General features: G+C 49.3%; 2 protein-coding genes across 9 annotated transcripts in view; one reads left to right on the forward strand and one right to left on the reverse strand.

Moving 5' to 3' along the window:
• The window catches only part of PDE1B (phosphodiesterase 1B), a 39,409-nt gene extending 37,608 nt beyond the window's left edge, over positions 1 to 1,801 (forward strand). For both annotated transcript variants that reach the window (XM_072654932.1, XM_072654933.1), the window contains one exon: positions 315 to 1,801. The gene's annotated coding sequence lies outside the window, so the exon portion shown is untranslated. The remainder of the gene's footprint in view (positions 1 to 314) is intronic.
• A 1,427-nt stretch (positions 1,802 to 3,228) lies between these two features.
• PPP1R1A (protein phosphatase 1 regulatory inhibitor subunit 1A) lies at positions 3,229 to 16,865 on the reverse strand. Of its 7 annotated transcripts, XR_011977204.1 has the most exons (9): positions 16,569 to 16,861; positions 7,112 to 7,172; positions 5,656 to 5,693; positions 5,421 to 5,484; positions 4,576 to 4,740; positions 4,309 to 4,363; positions 4,073 to 4,179; positions 3,863 to 3,966; positions 3,229 to 3,360 (listed from the first exon to the last, which is right to left on the reverse strand). XR_011977204.1 is itself a non-coding variant. In XM_072654934.1 (7 exons), the coding sequence occupies exons 1-6, from the start codon at positions 16,650 to 16,652 to the stop codon at positions 4,073 to 4,075; spliced, it is 519 nt and encodes a 172-aa protein (XP_072511035.1). In that variant the 5' UTR covers positions 16,653 to 16,865; the 3' UTR covers positions 3,229 to 3,360. The 7 variants fall into 7 exon arrangements, 3 of the variants coding, with proteins under 3 accessions (XP_072511035.1, XP_072511036.1, XP_072511037.1); XR_011977202.1 differs by lacking the exon at positions 4,309 to 4,363; XR_011977203.1 differs by lacking the exon at positions 3,863 to 3,966.
• Between the last annotated feature and the right edge of the window lie 479 nt (positions 16,866 to 17,344).

Here is a 17,344-nt window from a genome sequence, read left to right on the forward strand (position 1 = left end):
CTCTTGGGCTAGTGTTTTTCCCCTATCACCACAAAGCATCTTCCATTTTCATGGAGGATGGGGCTTAGATTTTAGCACAAACTTCCCTCTGGGGAGGAAGATGAGGAAAGAGTTGGACAAACAAATGAAGAAGTCTTCTTGTCCTCCCTCCTTTTCCTCTTTCCTCTGCCCCTCAACATTGGTGAGATCTCAGGGTGACAACAGCAGTCACCAGGCCAGGCAGGATCCCTGTCCACACAGACCAGGAGAGAGTTAGCTGGGTCCAGAGGAATGTGTGGAAAGAATGACCTGAGTCACCTCTCTTTGCATCCTAGGTTTTACTGTAGCCCAAAGTCGTTGACGCCATCAACACCACTCACTGGGACTGGCTCCCTCAAATGACAGATCGAACTGAGGCAGGGGAACCCAAGGATGAAGAGAGCAGATCGATGACCCCAAAGGCCAAATGTCAGAGATTGTGGGGTTGGGGGAAGGGGACATTTGGACCTGGGCTTGAGCCTGGCCCTCCCTAGTAGGAAGCCCTTTGCCATCCCCCATAATGGGGTACACTTTCCTCTCAGGCAGTAGGACCCAGGGAGCTTTGTCTAACCCTGTTTCCTCTGGAGTTCTCCCCCTCTCCCCCAAATAACCAGGTGTCTTGTGGGGGAGAAGCTTCCTGGACTGTCTCCTACCCCAAGGGTTGGGGTGGGAAAATCAGTGATGCCAGCCCCCTCCAGTGCAATACTCTTCTTGCCTCCAAGTTTCTGAGCAATACATTTTGGGGGTCCCCTGGGGGCCCCCATCCCAGATCTTTGCTGGCAGGTCTGGGCCCCAGTTTCCTCCCCCGGAGAGGGGCCAGAGCAGGACATATGGGTCTCTTAAAGCTGGGAGGGAGACGATGTTCCCAGTTTCCCCCATTCACCAGGCTCCTGAAGAAGATGTCTGCCTTTGCCCCAAATTGTTCTATCCCAGGTGGTCCTCTTCTCCCCAACCCCCACTCCTTTTACTCCTGGCCTACACTCCTCCTTCTGCACATTCTGAATGTGAGTCTGGAGCCAGGGGACAGAGAGATGCCTGTGTATCTAGGTACACCCCTAGGGGCTTCAGCAGCATGAGAAAGGCTGGGGACCCAGCTCCTATTTGTATTACTTCCTCTACATTGAGTCCAACATCCCCTTCTCCTCAACATCAGACACCCTGGTTGGGGTAGGGGGCAGCTTCCATCTGACCAATGTCTGTAAAGTGCTTTGAGATCCTGACACAAGCCCCTTGTGAGGACACCTTTAACCAGCACAAGTTCTCATGCTCCCCTTACCCACAGCTTCTGCCAGGAATGGCCACCCCCAATGAGGGTGCCCCAGGGCTTGGTTGGGCTGGTATCTGTGTGATGGGAAGAGGGATGTGCAATCCAAAAATCCATTATTGGTGGCCGACCTATGCTATAACCAGTCCCTGGGCCCACTCACCTCTCCCAAATGGTTACCCCTCTTGGGATAGTAACCCAGGGTAGCCATAGGCAGGGGGCTGGGTGGGGTTTGGGGAATGTGCCTCCCCACTTTTCCCTTTCTCTCACCCCAAAGGGAAAAACCAAATTTGAGGTGACCCTGCCCTCTGTGTAAATACTGCTCAGCACATCTGTACAGTGGGCTGTGTTCCATGTGTCTTGTATCTACCATGGTTTCTTGAACATGCTGGCCTCCCCTCCTGCCCCAGCACCCTCTCCTACCTGGGGACTGGGGACATAGGCGCATGTGACTCTCCCCACCCCCTCCTTGCAGACCACTGCTACATCCAGAGACCAATAAAGGAGGGAGACAGGGTCTGATGTTGTCTTCATCTTTCAATCCAAGGGGCTGGGTGCAGGTGTGGGAGATGGGGTAGGTAAGGATACAGAGGAACAGGGATGGGGGTGAGGTGGGTCTTTATCCTGGTCCCTGAAGAGATAGCATAGATCATAGGGAAGGAAGGAGGATGGTGCTGGGCAGTCCCTGTTCAGACTGTGGATCTGTCTGTGGCAAGTCTGGGTTAGATGAAGGAAATAGTTGGACATACTTCTTACCTCCAGCCCCTATCAACTTCCAATCTGAGATTTCCTGTCACCCTCCTGGCCAGGAGTCTGATGGCACAGACTGTCTCTGACATGTTTTAACAGAAAGCACAAAGGAGTTAGAAGAACTGGACCCAAGTTGGCTCCCTCACTGCCCCTGAGGAATTGTCATTTGGTGTTGTCATTTCTGGGGCTTGAATGGCCTACTTCACAGGGTCATCGTAAAGAAGGCTCTTTGTAAAAAGCGGACTAAATCATTTGATCTCTCTCCCCACCCAACTGGAGGCATCTAGGGAAGAGACCATAGGGCTAGCATCATCTCTCTTTTGTGCAGGGTGACTTTGAGGACATTGGCTTCATCTCTTTGGTCCTGTCCCTTTCATGTTTTGATGAGTGGGAGGGGCTGTTCGAGGGGGGTGGGTTTTTAAATTCAGAGCCTGTCCAGTGATCATCCCCTTCCTTTGTTAATGGATTTGGCTTCCAGGCTGGTCATCTCTGTTATCAAAGAGGATGGAGAAGACTGGAGGTGAATAACAGCCCCGTCTCCAAATCATGGCTGACTTTGGAGCATGGGCTGAGGCACACACAGACCCCCACCTTCAGAGTTCTGGCCCGGACCCCATAGAATTGTAGAGTCTTGGAGTCAGAAAGGGTCTTAATGGTTACCTAGTTCATCCTCTACCTGAAATATGAATCACTAGGACAGCGGGCAAGGAGAAGAGATGTTGCTAAACCCACAAAGTAGGTAACAGTGGCTAACTGATCTGAAAATTTGGCTTCCTTCCTGTTCCCTGAACACCTTCTGGATTTAGACAGAAGAGGCGGCCTGTGTGGAGGGGCATCATGCCAACTTTTGGCCACCAGAGGGAGCCCTCAGCTTGCTTCTAGCAAGGCAGGGCTTTCTCCTTCCTTGACTCTGCAAAGAGGTTGCAGGAGATTCCCAAGGTCATTCTGGTCTCCCCCCTGCCTTGGGGCACAGGGCCCAGCCTATTTTCCAAAACGGCCAGGGAGACAAGTTCCAGCAGCAGTTTTCCCTAGCAAATGGACAGCTCCTCCCTCTGGCTGGGCCATCCAAGCGGATGTCTGTCTTGTGGCTTGAGTGATGGGGCTGTCTCTGCAGTCCCAGGAGGCTCGCTAAGAGGTGGGGGAAGGGAGACAAGGACACAGGCCCTTGAGTCTGGGAAAGAAAAAAGGCACCGAAGGCCCAACACCAAATTTATCACTTTTTAGAAACAAGAGTTTTCCCCCAGAAGTGAAGAAAAAAGAAAAGAACTGGCATTTGTGGGGGCCCCAGCCCCAGCCTCGACTCCTGGTCGGCTTCGAAGGCCTCGGACCTGTGGGGGGTGGGGAGAAGGAGACTTGAGTCAGGGCCGAGGAATGACTGCCTCTCTGTGCAGGCCACACTTTGGGGTTCATCTTGGCCAGTCCCGGGTTGTTTCCTGTTTCTGGACAGTATCTAACTTCCCTCTTTCAAACTCTTTCCTCAGTCCTCCCATGAGTTTCCCCCCTGGGGAGAGCAGAGCATTGGACATGGAGGGTACACTGGGACTCAGAAGGTGGATCACCTTCTCTGCGTCCCTTCCCTGTCAGGACCCCCACTAACCCAGCCCAGGCCATGAGCTCCCCCACCCAAAGATGGAAAGGAACTTGGTATTAACTAGTCTAACCCCCCCTCATTTTATAAGATGAGGAAACTGAGGGCCAGCGAGATGAAGTGATGGGCCCAAGGTCACTCGGCTAGTAAGCGGCAGAAATGAGACAGTGTCTGTGGTGGTGGATTCGAACCCAGCTCTTTCCACTATCCCACAAACACTTTCCCGAATCTCTCTCTTTTACCTATTCCAGAGGCAGGGGTTCCTTCTTGATGTCTAACCTCAAGCCCTCCTGCTGTAGCTCCAGGCCACCTACTTTGGTTTGACCCTCAGAGGTGGTGTGGGCACCTAGAACACCCCATTCAGAGGCTGAAACCCGTCATTCCCTCCTTGCCCTCCCCAGCTCCCACCGACCCTTCTGTTGGGAGAGCTTCCCAGACCCAGGGCTCATTACCTAGTCTGCCCCCCTGGAGCCTGAAGGCTGTATATGAACTGTTGGTGCCTCTGAGCTAGGTTCCTCACTGCCAGTCTCCTGGATCTTGGGGATGGATTCTGGAAGCCCTGGGGAAGGGAGAAGGGTCTGCCTTGGGGAGGGGCCTAGAGGAGATTGGGCCGCTGCTGCCCCAGATTCCCCATCTCTCCTGCCCTCAGCTTTGGAGAGAAGCCCAGGATCAAGGTGGGCATACTCACAAAGAGCTAGCCTGGCGTTTTTCCAGGGGAGAGGGCAATGGAGAAGAGGACAAACCTGGGGAGTTGGAGAACCGCTGCTAGGAATGATATGTAAATGAGATGAAAATGTATGTAAATCTCCCTGCATTGCTGAGAAGCTTTAGCCTTGGGACTAGATCTCCCCTCAGTCCCTCTTTTAAAGGGAAATCTCTTTTGTTCTCCCCACTCCCACGGGACTAGGGGACCAGGACGTACCCCGGTGTTAATCCCTCCCCATCCCTCACATACTCTGGGTAGTGTCAGTGAGGCTCAGCCTTGAATCCATTTCTGTGTCTTCAGTCTCCAGCAGGCAGGACTCCTGTGTTTCTTCACTTTCAGCTGCTGCTGCCTCAGCTTCTTCCCCCTGCTGCTTCTGCTGTTGTCCCAGGTGATGTTCCACCATCATTTGGAGCTCTTCGGAGAATGGGGATGAAAGGGGCAGTGACATGGAAGGAGGGGTATGTTGGATGTACTTCCCCAGATAGTTCCCCTGGATACACTCCCCCTGCCCCCCAATAACCCCTGAAATTCAACAATTTAGGCATCCTGACATCTTGGCAGTATCCTCACACTGTAGGACATTGGACCCATTGAAATTTTTTCCCTTCCAGAGGACTGAAAAGAAAGTCATGGAATGTCAACTACAGTAGAAGAGACTGGATTAGACACTTGAAAGGACTTTCCCACAGGGAAACAATGCTACATAGAGCAAAGAGGTCTTGAGAACAGGAGAGATTCTCCTCCGAATGGGAGGGATTAAAAAGTCCTATAGGATTCAGTCTTAGAGAGATTGTTGTTCAACAGCCTCATTTCATACATGAGGAAATTGAGGCCCCAAGAAGTGGAAGGACTTGCCCGAAGATGTGCTGCTAGGAAGAGGCAGAGGGATGGGGCCAATGATACTGCAGATGCTCTTTCCTGTCCCAGGAATCATTTAACCAGAAGGTGGTCTCACCCATTACTGACCCTGAAACCCTGCTTTCAGAGAGAGCTCTACTTGCCTTGGGCCTGACAGCTCTAAAGACCTCAAGGGAAAGAGCAGAGGAGGAAATGGAAGGAGGTGAGAGTAGGAGGGTGTGGGGGGTCCCCCAAACCTTTCATCGTGGGTGTGGTCCGAGTCACTTTCTTCCGCTGCCTTGGAGACATGGACAATGTGGACTGTAAGGGACACAGAATGAAGCTGGGACCTCCACTCTTGAGGCCCAGGCCCCTCCTCCCCATCTCATTTTTTTGGTTCACCTAGGGGCAGCACTAGGCCCCTGCCCATTCCATTGCCCTCAGGACACAGAGAGGAGAAGGAGTTTGGTGGCATGTGGAGGATTCACTCACCTTGAACAGAGGGTTGGGAAGTCTATCTTCATCGATCTCTGGGGAAGGAGTGATGGAGGAGGAAAGAATCATAGAAATAGAAGTTGAGAACTCGAACAGAGGTTGGAAATTATTTAGTTCAGCTCCCTCATTTTACAAACAAGGCAACTGAGGCCCAGAGAAACAAATGACTTGTTCAAGGTCATGAGGTGGCCAAGTGATCAAGGAGCCAGGATTAGAACTCAGGGCCCCTGCCTGCCACCAGGACCCCACCCATTCCACCCTGTCTTGATATCTCTAAGGGAAGGTGAAAAAAGACGCCCAATGGGCTTGCCACTAGTCACAACCACCAAGTTATCAGGGTTTGCTACTGATAGGATTTGAATTCATCTCTTTCCAAATGCTCACTTTCCTCTTCCCAGAAGCCCTCGCTGACTACCTTCTCCAGGCTGCACTACTCTTAAGCTTCAGGCCTGATGTATGGGATTCTCATTTCTTCTGCCTCAGTCCCTGGGTTTGGGACTCTTGCCCGTCAGCCTGGGAGCTGTGTGGACGCTGGCCAGTGGCTTGTCCTTGTTGCTCTCTCCTTTCCACCTGGTGCCTAGGATAGGGCTCTGCTCATAGGCCAGCTTGGCCAGGGGAGGGGAGGAGAGGGTCAGACAACAGCAAACTCATCCAGGCCAGAGCCCTGGGCTAGGAGGCAGAGGATGACTTTGAAGTTGCTTCCTGAAGCCAGTCTTTCATCTTCCTTTTCACTCTCCTCCCATTGTTCTCCCTCCTGACGGGGCACCTTGGAGGAGACCCTAGTGACTTGGAGTCCAGCTCCATCCTGGCCTCTCTCTGGTCATTATCTTACACTTTACTCTCAAGTCTTTTCGAGCTTTGAGAGGGAGTAGTAGGGAGAAGAAGGGCCCCCTCCTCCGCAGATGTCATTCCCTCTCTCCTGGGGAAGGGGGGAGGGGAGGAGCAGCAGCATCTCGGTTACTGGAGAAACCTAGTAGGCTGTTGCTGTGGCAACCAGCAATCAGTTGACCAACCCAATTCCTGGGGGGGCAGAGGAAGCAGGTGGTGCCCCGGCCCCTCCCAGCTCTTGCTCTCCTCTCTGAGAAAGCAAAGGAAGTTTTCCTGCTAGCCCAACCTACTCTGAATGCACTCACCAGGATGTGGGATACCTTCCCCAGTCTTATTTCTCTCCTAGGAACTAGGTATCTCCCTCCACCCCCATGGAATACAAGCATGCAGACCCCTGCCCGTTGCTTTTCCCAGCTCTGTGCACCCTAGCTTTCTCCTCCTTGCTTTTGCTCTCCGCCTGAGACCCAGACACTTCATTCTCAGCCCCACCTTCCTCAGGAGCCCCAAGAACGCCACTTCCTACCTCCAGCCCTCATATTTTCCCTGGGACTTAGGTATCTTATTCCACAGTGGGACCCAGACATCATGGTGTAGCCCTTTACTACCCAGGGGGCTTCTGAGTTACCTGGAGATGATTGATCACTGGTCAGCACAAGAGTGGCAGGGGTGGGGCGACGCCTCCGGATCTGGGAGGGCACAAAAAAGGGAGAGGGGAAGTCTTATCAGACACACAGATCAGAGTCCTAGTGACCAGTAGTTCGGTACACAAATAGATTCAGCCCAGTTCTATTTAACGTATGCCCAAGATAACCACACCCGAAGACACACATATGTGTGCCCCAAACAACACAGAACAAAGAGAGTCAATGTAGTGAAATGGAAAGAGCCCTATGTTTGGAGTGGGTTTGAATCCCAGCTCGGCCACGTACAATCTTGATGACCTTGAACAAGTCATTTTATTTCTCAATGCTTCAGTTTCCTTTCCATTCAGTTGAATGGGGTCATTCAACTGGATGACCTCAAAAATCCCTTCCAGCTCTAAGACCATAATAAGTCGTTCAAGTGCCCTGAGCCTCAGTTTCCTAGTCTATAAAATGGGGGAAACCATACTTATACTATCCACTTCACAGGTCTGTTGTGATCATATGAGACAAATGGTACAAAATGCTCTTACAAATTATACAAGTACTCTGTATCATCTATCATTATTAACTGTGCTCCGAGGATCCCAAGATCCATCTTCATACAACATACTACTCACCATGTTGCCTCCTTTATGGCCCCCTGTAGGTTTTTATCTCTAACCCTCTAACACCTTTTTTACTAATGACTATACCATTCCCAATCCCAGGTTTAGCTTCTTCTGCATAACCTGGAAGCCCTTCCCACTGCCTCAATTCTTCCCTCTTGGCTTTTGGCCTCTCCCTTCTCAGCAGCTGCATCAGCTCCAAACTACTGTCCAGGGATCAATGGCCAGAAATAACCTAGGATTTCAGTCATAAATATGGACCTTCAGTGGGCCAGCATCTCTAGAGAATCTCCCCACCTCCATAATGCTCATACCTCAAGGGTGACATGGGAGGAGATCCAACAGGACCCCAAACATGTTAGAACAGGACAAATCAGCTCCAGCCACTTTTCAGCTCATTCTCCCAGCCCAGGCACATTATAGTCCTTTCCAGGCTCATCCTTATCCCCTCATGTCTCATCCTGTCCCTTACCCCTCAGTGTTTCCAGTCCCACTCTCACCAGTAGCTCTCAGATCCTTTACCTGAATAATCTCCCATATCCTGCTCCTTTCCCGGTCTTCTTCTAGTCATTGCTCCTCATCCTTTATGTGTTCTCCAGTCCCTCTTCCTTAGTATCCCCAAACTCTCTCTAGTTCTTCCTCTTTCCTCCCCATTATCTATTTAGACCCTCTGCCACCAGTATCCCCAGTCACTGATCTTCCTCCCCACCAATATCACACTCAGTTTCTGTCCCTGCTACCCCCAACTCCAGCATCTCCCAGCCTCCTTTCAGTGTATTTTCATCTCCTTCTGGCCACTCTTTTACTATCATCTCTTATCCCCTTACTTTATCCCCAGTGTCTCTTCTCTCCCTAGGAAGGGTCTCTGACCTTCTTACATATGACTCTTTGGTAGCTTCTGATGAGGCTTGTAGAAAGAACCCAGAATCTGAAATCACTATAATGATAACTGCTTATATTTCTATAATGTTTCAGCATGTAAATATGTAAAGTGTTTAGACTTCACCTATATCCTCCTTGGTCTTCACAAACAAGCCTTTGGAGCAGGCAGCATGAGTATTATTATATGCATTTGTATGGGAAACTGAAGCCCAGGGAAGTTGTGTGCTTTTCCCATGGTCATATCTGTGGTGTCAGATTTGAGGAATCCAACCTAGGTCTTTCCAACTCCAAGGCTAGTGCTCTTTCCATTATATCAGGACCTTAGTAGGGCATTGAGTGTGACTGGAAAATCTTGTGCCATGCCCATCTAAAGTCACCTGTAACAGTCCCTTCTCTGACTTCACTCAAACTACTGCTCCTTTGCCAAGCTTTCAACAGGGCTGGCTACTCTGAAAGTGACCCTTGAAGATATAGATTTCCCATTTTCTGGGCACTATATTGGTGTAGAAGAGGGAGAGAAAGGGGCTGGACAGAACTGGGAGGGGATTATCCAGTCCTGAGAGAAATTTGGAGAGGGGAGGGAGGTAGTGTTGATAGGAGAGCAATGGTTTTATCATGAGACAAATCAGTCAACAAGTGTTGATGCAATGACTACTGTGGAGTACTGTGCAAGGTGCTGGGATAGAAAGACACATGAATTTTCATTTTCAAATCTCTTAATAGTTTTGGATCCTTCTCAGCACATATGGAATCCTCTTCTTTCTACACACAAAATGCACTTCTGCTGCAATTGGAGGGACTAAAGTTAGACTTTAGGCAGAACTTTCCAACTGAGGAAGAGGAAGAATAAGGCGACAATTCAGGGAAGGAATGGGGAATGAGAGGTGGGGTGGGAATTAAGACATTTCCTCTCCCTGGGGGCACATGTCTCTTCCACTGAGTTCAGTACTTGGCTCACAGTCTTCTTCCCCTCCCTTCCCAACTCATGTTGTTGTTTGGTCTTTTTTTCAGTCGTATCTGACTCTTTGTGACCCCACTGGGGGTTTTCTTGGCAGAGATACTGGAGTGGTTTGCCATTTCTTGTTCCAGCTCATTTTATAGATGAGGAAACTGAGACAAACAGGGTTATGTGACTTCCCCAGGGTCACATAGTTACTCACCAACTCATGTTCTCCTACTAAGGAGATTTCAACATACACGTAGACCTCCCAGTTACTCAATCTGCTCATCTTTCCTGACCTATTCCTCCACTCCACCTCAGCTACATACAAAGATGGCCACAAACCCTTAATCTTTCCATCGTTCGTTAAGTCCTCCATTTTCCTGATCAAGAACTGAAATTCTTTGACCACACTCTCCTATCATTCCATCTTTCCCTATGCCTCACTCCTCTCAAACCCCTTTATCATGACCTTCAATCTCTGTACTCTGTATTTTGCCAGGCTGCCACCTCTACTCTGGCTATACCTCCCTTCCTTCCTCATTGTGACCCTTTAGTGAACCAGTCCAATCCCACACCATCATCTATTCTCAGCTCTCTTCCTCCCTTGCCTTATTGCTGCTTGTGCCCTGGCAAACCCTTACCCTGAATTACTCCCTCCATTTGCCTTCTCTTCTACTCATGCGCTACCGCATGGAGCTGATGCAAGTCTTGAAGCAACCACACCGACTATCCCCATCACAGATTAGTGTTATCTAATCTCTCAACTGGGTCCTCACTGAAGCCAGACAGTTCTTTTGCTGTGCCCTAATTGTTTCCCTGGGCAGCTAGGTGGTGCAGTGGATAGACCACCAGTGCAGGAGTCAGGAGGACCTGAGTTCAAATCTCACCTCAGACACTTGATGCTCACTAGCTGTGTGACCTTGGGCAAGTCACTTCACCCCAACTGCCTTATCCGGAGTCATCCTGATGAATATCTGGTCACTGGATTCAGATGGCTCTGGAGGAGAAGTGAGGCTGGTGACCTGCACAGCCCTCGCTCACCCAAAGCAAAGTCAAGTGCAAGTCATGTCATCGTTTCTCTGATGGCATGGTCTTCTTCAGCAACGAAGGATGAACACACATACAATTGTTTCCCTATTCCACTTCCCACAGAGGCTATACCAAATCCCATCTTCTCTCCCACACTACCCCCTCCCTTGCTCTTGTCTCATACTTTATTGAATTTGACACTATTTGCTGAGAACACTCTTTTCTCTCTTCCACATCTGACAATTCATCCTCCTCATCTCACATCCCCTTGACTTCATCCTACTCATTTCCTCCTTTACTCCAGTCTCTGCTGAGGATGTGGCCCTTCTCTTCACCAGTGCAAGTCTCTCTAGATGGACCTCTGATTCACATTCTCTACTACCCTTTCCAGAAGATTAACCCAGTTATCATTCGCCCTCTCTTAATAACTCCCTCTCCCTCTAAACCTTCTTTCCTTGCTACCTTCAAACTCACTCAACTCTCACCTACTCCTAGACAGTCCTCATTAGGTCTCACCATCTTTCCTAACTATCCTCCTATAGATAGTGTGGGTCAATGGAAAGAACTGTGGCTTTAAAATCAGAGAATTTAGGTTCAGATTCCACCTATTACTTCCTCTGTGATCTTGAGCACACTTCTTAATCTATCTAGGTCTCAGTTTCTCATTTGTAAAATGAGGGGGTTAGACTAGATGGCTGCTGAGGTCCCTAGATGCTAGATTGATGATCCGATGACCCTCTCTTTCTCAATTGAATCCCCTTGAAAAGCCATCTATACTGGGTGCCTCCATAGTCCTCTCCACTTGTGCTCTAACTGCCATGTAATCTGGCTTGGGACCTTATTACTCACCTGAGGCTGCTCTCTCCCAAGTTACAATGAAATCTTAATTGTCAGATCTAACCAGGCCTTCTCAGTCCTTATTCTTCTAGACCCCTGGGTGTCATGTGACACTTTTAACCATTCGCTTCTCCTGGATATTCTCTTCTTTCTGAGTTTACAGTTTTCTCCCAATTCTCCTAACTTTCTGTTCATTCCTTTTCAGTCTCCTTTGCTGATTCATCATCCATGTCATATCCCTTAACTGTGAGTGTACCCCAAGGCTTTGTCTGGGCTGTCTTCTATTTTCTTCCTGCACCCTCTCTCGGTGATCTCATAAGCTCCCATGGGTACAATTACCATCTCTATACTGATAACTCCCAGTTCTAGCCTAATCTCTCTCCTGAGCTCCAGTGCTGCATCACAAACTGCCTTTTGGATATCACAAAGTGTATGTCCCCTGGGCATCTCAAACTCAACATGTCCAAAATAGAGCTCATTATATCTTTACTCGAGCCCTGTCCCCTTCCCCCCATCCTGGGGCCCTCTGAATGTTCAGCATTTAAAACTCTTCACAACCTGGTCCCGTTCTAATTTTCCCATCTTCTTAGACATCATATTCCTCCTATTCTGTGATTTGGCCAGCCATACGGACCAATTTATTGTTCCACACTCACTATGTTTTCTCCTGCCCTTGCTTCTTGGAACCTTGGGTTTTCTTCAAAACTTAGCTTAGGTGCCTCATTCTACATGAAGCCTCTTCTGATCGCCCTTCCTCCCTCCCCCCAAATTATGTTGATTTTATCTTGTGTACATCACATATCTCTTTCTTCATACATATGTTGTTCCCTGAGAGCAGGGACTATTTTGCTGTTGGTTTTGTATCCTCATAACTTTGTACAGTAAGCAGTTAAATGCTTGTTGATTGACGGATGACATTTCAAGGTTTCTGACAACACCAAGCTGATATATGTGTGTACCCATAAAAACAGCCATATGGTCAGTGGTGTCCATCTGAGTATCCTTCACTTGTGTGTATGACTAAATGAGGGATAGTGGAAAGAATGCTGACCTTGGAGGCAGAGGATCTGGGTTGGAAAACTAGCTTTAGCAAATTATTAAGTCTCTCTGGGCCTTATCTGTAAAATTACAGATTAGATTAAGTGACCCGTGAGATCTTTTTCAACTTTAAATTACTCTTTTGTGGAAGAAGGGTATATTATGATCTGATGAACATTCATTCTTTCCCGCAGTCCCCTAGTCTGGCCTTGGGGAAAAAGAAAGATAAAAAATCCAACATCCTTCTTAGCCCCTTGCTCTAATACAATTAAGATTACCCCTGATTTCTCTCCTTTTCTCCTCTTTCTCTTCCCTGGCTTCCTTCTTCTTCCCTACATCCTCTCTCCTTTTTTCTTTCTCTTCTCCTCTCTCCCTTCTTTTTGCTTTTCCCTATTCCTTCCATTTCCTTTCTGCATCCTTCTCTTCCCACCTTTTGTTTCTGTCTTTCCTCCCTCTCCATCCTTTCTTCTTCTTCTTTTTCCTTTCCTTCTTCTCTTATTTTCTTTCCCCCCCTTCCCTCCATTGGATCACAGAGTTAGAGTTGTGTTTGATCTTAGGGGTCATTTTATCAAACTCACTAATTTTTTTTTTTGGAATGGGGGAAGGTGAAGCAATTGGGGTTAAGTAACTCGCCCAAGGTTACACAGCTAGTAAGTGTGTCAAGTGTCTGAGGTCAGATTTGAACTCAGGTCCTCCTGACTCCAGGGCTCTACTCACTATACCACCTAGTTGCCCCTTAAACTCTCTAATTTTTCACATAAAGAAACAGAGGCCATAGGTTGAATGAGTCGTCCAAGGTCATTCAGGGAGTAAGCAACAGAGTCAAGGTTTGAACCCAGATCCTCTAATTTTAGAACAGCCTATTGCAAAGAATTCTAGATTTTGAGGATGAGCACTGAGTTTGAATCCCAGTTCTGTCACTTACTCCTTAGGACTTTGGGTAAGTCACTGAACTCAGTTTCTTTATTTGTAAAGTAAGAAAAGTGGCCTCAGATCCATCCCCATCTACCCAGTTCCTTAGCTCATTCCATGAGTCAGTTCTAGCCCCCCAGCTCCCATTTCTTTCAAGTTCCTCTCTTCTTCAAGGCCCAGCTTAGGTGTTACCTCCTCTTTGCAACTTTTCTTCATCTCTTTATTTATCAGTTTCCCCAGCTAAAATTAAATTCTCAATTTCTAGAATTCTTATCACATGTACATAAATGTATTCTTATTACACACATCTGGGTCTCTCATTTTGTTTTCATTCCATTCCTTCCATTTCCAAAGTTCTTTGCAAACAGAGACTGTCATATCTATGTCTCCCTGGTACCCAGCAAAGTATTTGGCACATAAGAGGCCACTTCAGCAAGGACTTCCCATTGACCACAGACTTCTATTCCACAGACTTCCAAAGCTTCCTCAATTGCCCAGAAACTTCCAAGTTTGGATTTATGCCCAGACTAGTCTGCAGATGGTTGACAGACCATGTGATGACTTTGTGGTCTTCTTCCTACCCTACCTCTTGCCTCATTGGAGACAGCCCACCAAATTCCTGAGTCCTTCCCCTGGATTCATAGCCAGGAGACAAGTTTAACTCTCTTGTCCTGTCACTTAGTGTCTGTGTGGCCATGAACAGGTCACTTTGGTGTCATGGAAAGGGTGCTGAATTTGGAGTCAGAACCTTGGACAATTCTTTTGCACTCAGATTTGTTACCTGTAAAATGAAGGGAATAAACTTTGAATGGATGATTTGAGCTGTCTGTGCCTCAAAATCTAGAAAATAGGGATAATTACACTCATACTCCTTATTTTGTAGGGTTGTAGTGAGGAAAAAGCTTTGTAAATCATAAAATATGATATAAACGTTATCATCACCATTTCCCTGCTAGACTCTCCCCCCAACTTAGTCATCTATTCTCCTAAAGCACTTGGTTCTTGATACCCCAGCAGGAGAGAATGAGGTTAGATTGGAGGTAGAATTTCAGACTAAGAAGACACAGGCTTACTGACGATTGGAGAGAAAGAACTTAGGAAAGAGCTCTCTTGGCTGGCTCCCCTTACTTTTCATCTCCACTATCAAGGGCCCTTGACCTGGCTGCTGTTTGTACCTCTGTAATCCCTTTCCCTCCTCTCCTTTTCTTTCTTTCTCCAACCACACACACCTGCCTCTCCCAACCGCAAACAAAGAGTAAACCCATGACAGTGGGATGAAGAAGAGACCAGCTGGAAGCAGATCATGTTAGTTTTGCCTGGCTCTCCGCCCCCAACACACATGGCCTGTTATCATTAGTCCCCTTGTTCAGAGCCAGAGGTCATCTTCTCAATCTTATCTTTTGGGAAGTCGAAGATCAGGAAATGGGTTGAAGCCCTTCTTTCTTCATTAGGCATCAAGCTCTCCCCTCATCCCCCTATACCCACCCCCACATTCAGGGAGATCTTCCTGAGGCCTAACCACACACTTTGCAGCTGCCATGACTGATAGAGAGAAGACTGTCTGAGACTCAGATATCTGGCCATCCTTATGAGACAAGGTTCTTTTAGCTGTCTAGAGGACATGGGGAAGGGGACAGAAAAGATCTGGCCTAGAGGATGCTTCTGTCCTTCCCATATGACCTCCCAGTATTCCAGTGGGCACCTGGGGAATCCCTGCTTTGGAGACCTAAAGAGCAGTGGGAGGGGGAGGGGAAGGAGAGTGGGAGAGAAATAGCAGAAAGAACATCCTTCCTTCAGGATCCCAGAAAGGACAGCTGGGAGTTTTTCCAGGTAGAGAGAACTCTAGACTCAACACAGAGGGATAATGTCTGAATCAGGAAATCAGAACTTAGATCGGATGGATTTGGGGCTGACCGAGGGCAATTCTGACTCTGCAGGAGAGGGCAAAATAAAGTAGAAAACTATGCAAATAAGTTTTGGTGATTTAGTGGTGCCTGTGTGTGTTTGTGTGGGGCGGAGCTACAGTACTGCCTGGAAACCCTTTGCCAGCACAGTGGCCCCAGCCCTCACCCTTTGGCCTCTGTGTTCACTCTACCTCCCCTCTCTTCTCTCTGCCAGGCTGCTCTGAGCTAAAAATAGCTCAGGTCAGGCAGTCCAAGGCCTGTCTATGTCACCTACTCCTTTGCCCAGGTTCAGAAGTGGGGGGAGATCCCAGAGAACCAGGCATCATTTGTATATAGCATCCTTCTCATCTGCATATTGTTTAACTCAGACCCTTGTACCCCCTCTTAAGGTCCTGCCCCCCTCCACCCAGGGTCCATCAGGGCCTTTTTCCCAGTCAGTCAACTATTCCCCCTTGTCATCCTTTTGGGAGGAGGGTCCAGATGTTCATTGCTCCACCCTAGGAGAGGGGAGCTTCAGAAGACAGACTGCATCCCTCCTCAGATCTGGGGGAAGGTCTTTTTCCATTCTGTTTCCTGCCTTCTCCAAGTCTTTGCCCCCCAGCTCTCCTTCCCATCACTCTTTTCCTCCAGGACTAAAAGCTGGGGTTACATTTCCCCCTCCTCCTTTTCCCCACAGCAACCCTTCCATTATTTTGAGCTCTCTCATCAACTTAATTCCCTCCTGGCCCCTAATACTTTCTGTGAAACTGTGGGAGATTCTTAGTCCCCCCCTAATTCCTTTAAAATCCGGGTTTGGGGTGGGGGGAGGTGCATGGTAAATGAAGGGAAAGGGGCTGTAGGGACAGAACCAGCATCTTTTCTCCCATCCCCCACCTCCCCCGATAAGGCTGGGGAGGGAGCTAGCCTGTACTGTGTGTCTCTGAAGGGACGGGGGAGGGGGGAAGCGGTGAGAGAGTGGGATCGTGTGTCCGTCTGTCTCGCGACGGTCCAAATGGGTTTGTGGTTCTGAGTATACGAGGCATGGGGTGGGGGGCGGTGTTCATCCAATTGTTAAACAGGAATTCTTTTCCATCTTTCCCCTCCAACATAGGGGTACAGCAGCAGTCAGAGGGGGCAAGAGGGGCGCCCCCTCGGGACGATGGATCCTCTTGCTCCCCGAGTTCCCGAAAGAGCAGAAGTCTCCCTATTCTTAGCTCTGTCCAGCCGAGTCTAGCCACTGCCTCCCCCGCCCTGGGGATGCTACTCCGCCCCCAGTCTCTCGGCCCAACAAAGCCTCCATGCGCCCCACCTGCTCCGCCGCCTCGGGGTCCAGGTGCGGCTCCAGTAGCGGGACAGTGAACTGGATCTTCCGGGGACTGTTGTCTTGCTCCATGGCCGGGGCGCCGGGGACGCCTGGGTCCTTCTGGGCGAAGAAACCCGGTGCTGCAGTGGAGGTGGGGGATGGGGCGGCTCCCGGAGCGCACGAGGGACTAGCCAGTTGCCTCTCTTTTGCTGGTCCTGCCCCTGATCGCTGCCCCAGCCGCTGGCCCGGTCGCTGCTCGGGCTCAGCTCTCGGAGCCTCACTCCCCGGGATTCAGCAGCAGCCGATTGGCTCCGTACCCCTTCCTCCCAGAACCCCCACCCGCCCCAAAACCTTAACCCTGTCGAGTCCGCGCCAGCGGGGGTCACCACCAGGGTGCCAAGGGCTGGGGGCGTGGCCTTTTCCCAAGTAGTGGGTGAAGGTAGAGGACAAGAACTTGGGCGGGAACCCAGGAATCCTCTGAGTCCAGTCGGGCGGAGCCCAAACCTTAGTTGGGAAGGTTTTTAAGGGGACACAGCTAGGGCTGGAGGCGAGGGGTAGGGAGAAGGGGCAGGAACCAGTGGAGGGTTTGGTAAAATATTCTTAGGGTTATTATCCCATGAAAATGCGAGACCAAAGGGGGCTTCGATTTGCAGCAGGAAGGACTTGAGGTTAGACATTGGTAAGGACTTTCCATAAATGGGCGGGGGCTTTGTGTTTAGTCTCCTTAGGTTTTCCAAATCCTGCTTTAAAGCAGAAAGATGGAGAGCATGACCTCAGAAGGG

This window comes from Notamacropus eugenii, chromosome 3, assembly GCF_028372415.1.
Source record: "Notamacropus eugenii isolate mMacEug1 chromosome 3, mMacEug1.pri_v2, whole genome shotgun sequence".
NCBI classification, from domain to species: Eukaryota; Metazoa; Chordata; class Mammalia; order Diprotodontia; family Macropodidae; genus Notamacropus; species Notamacropus eugenii.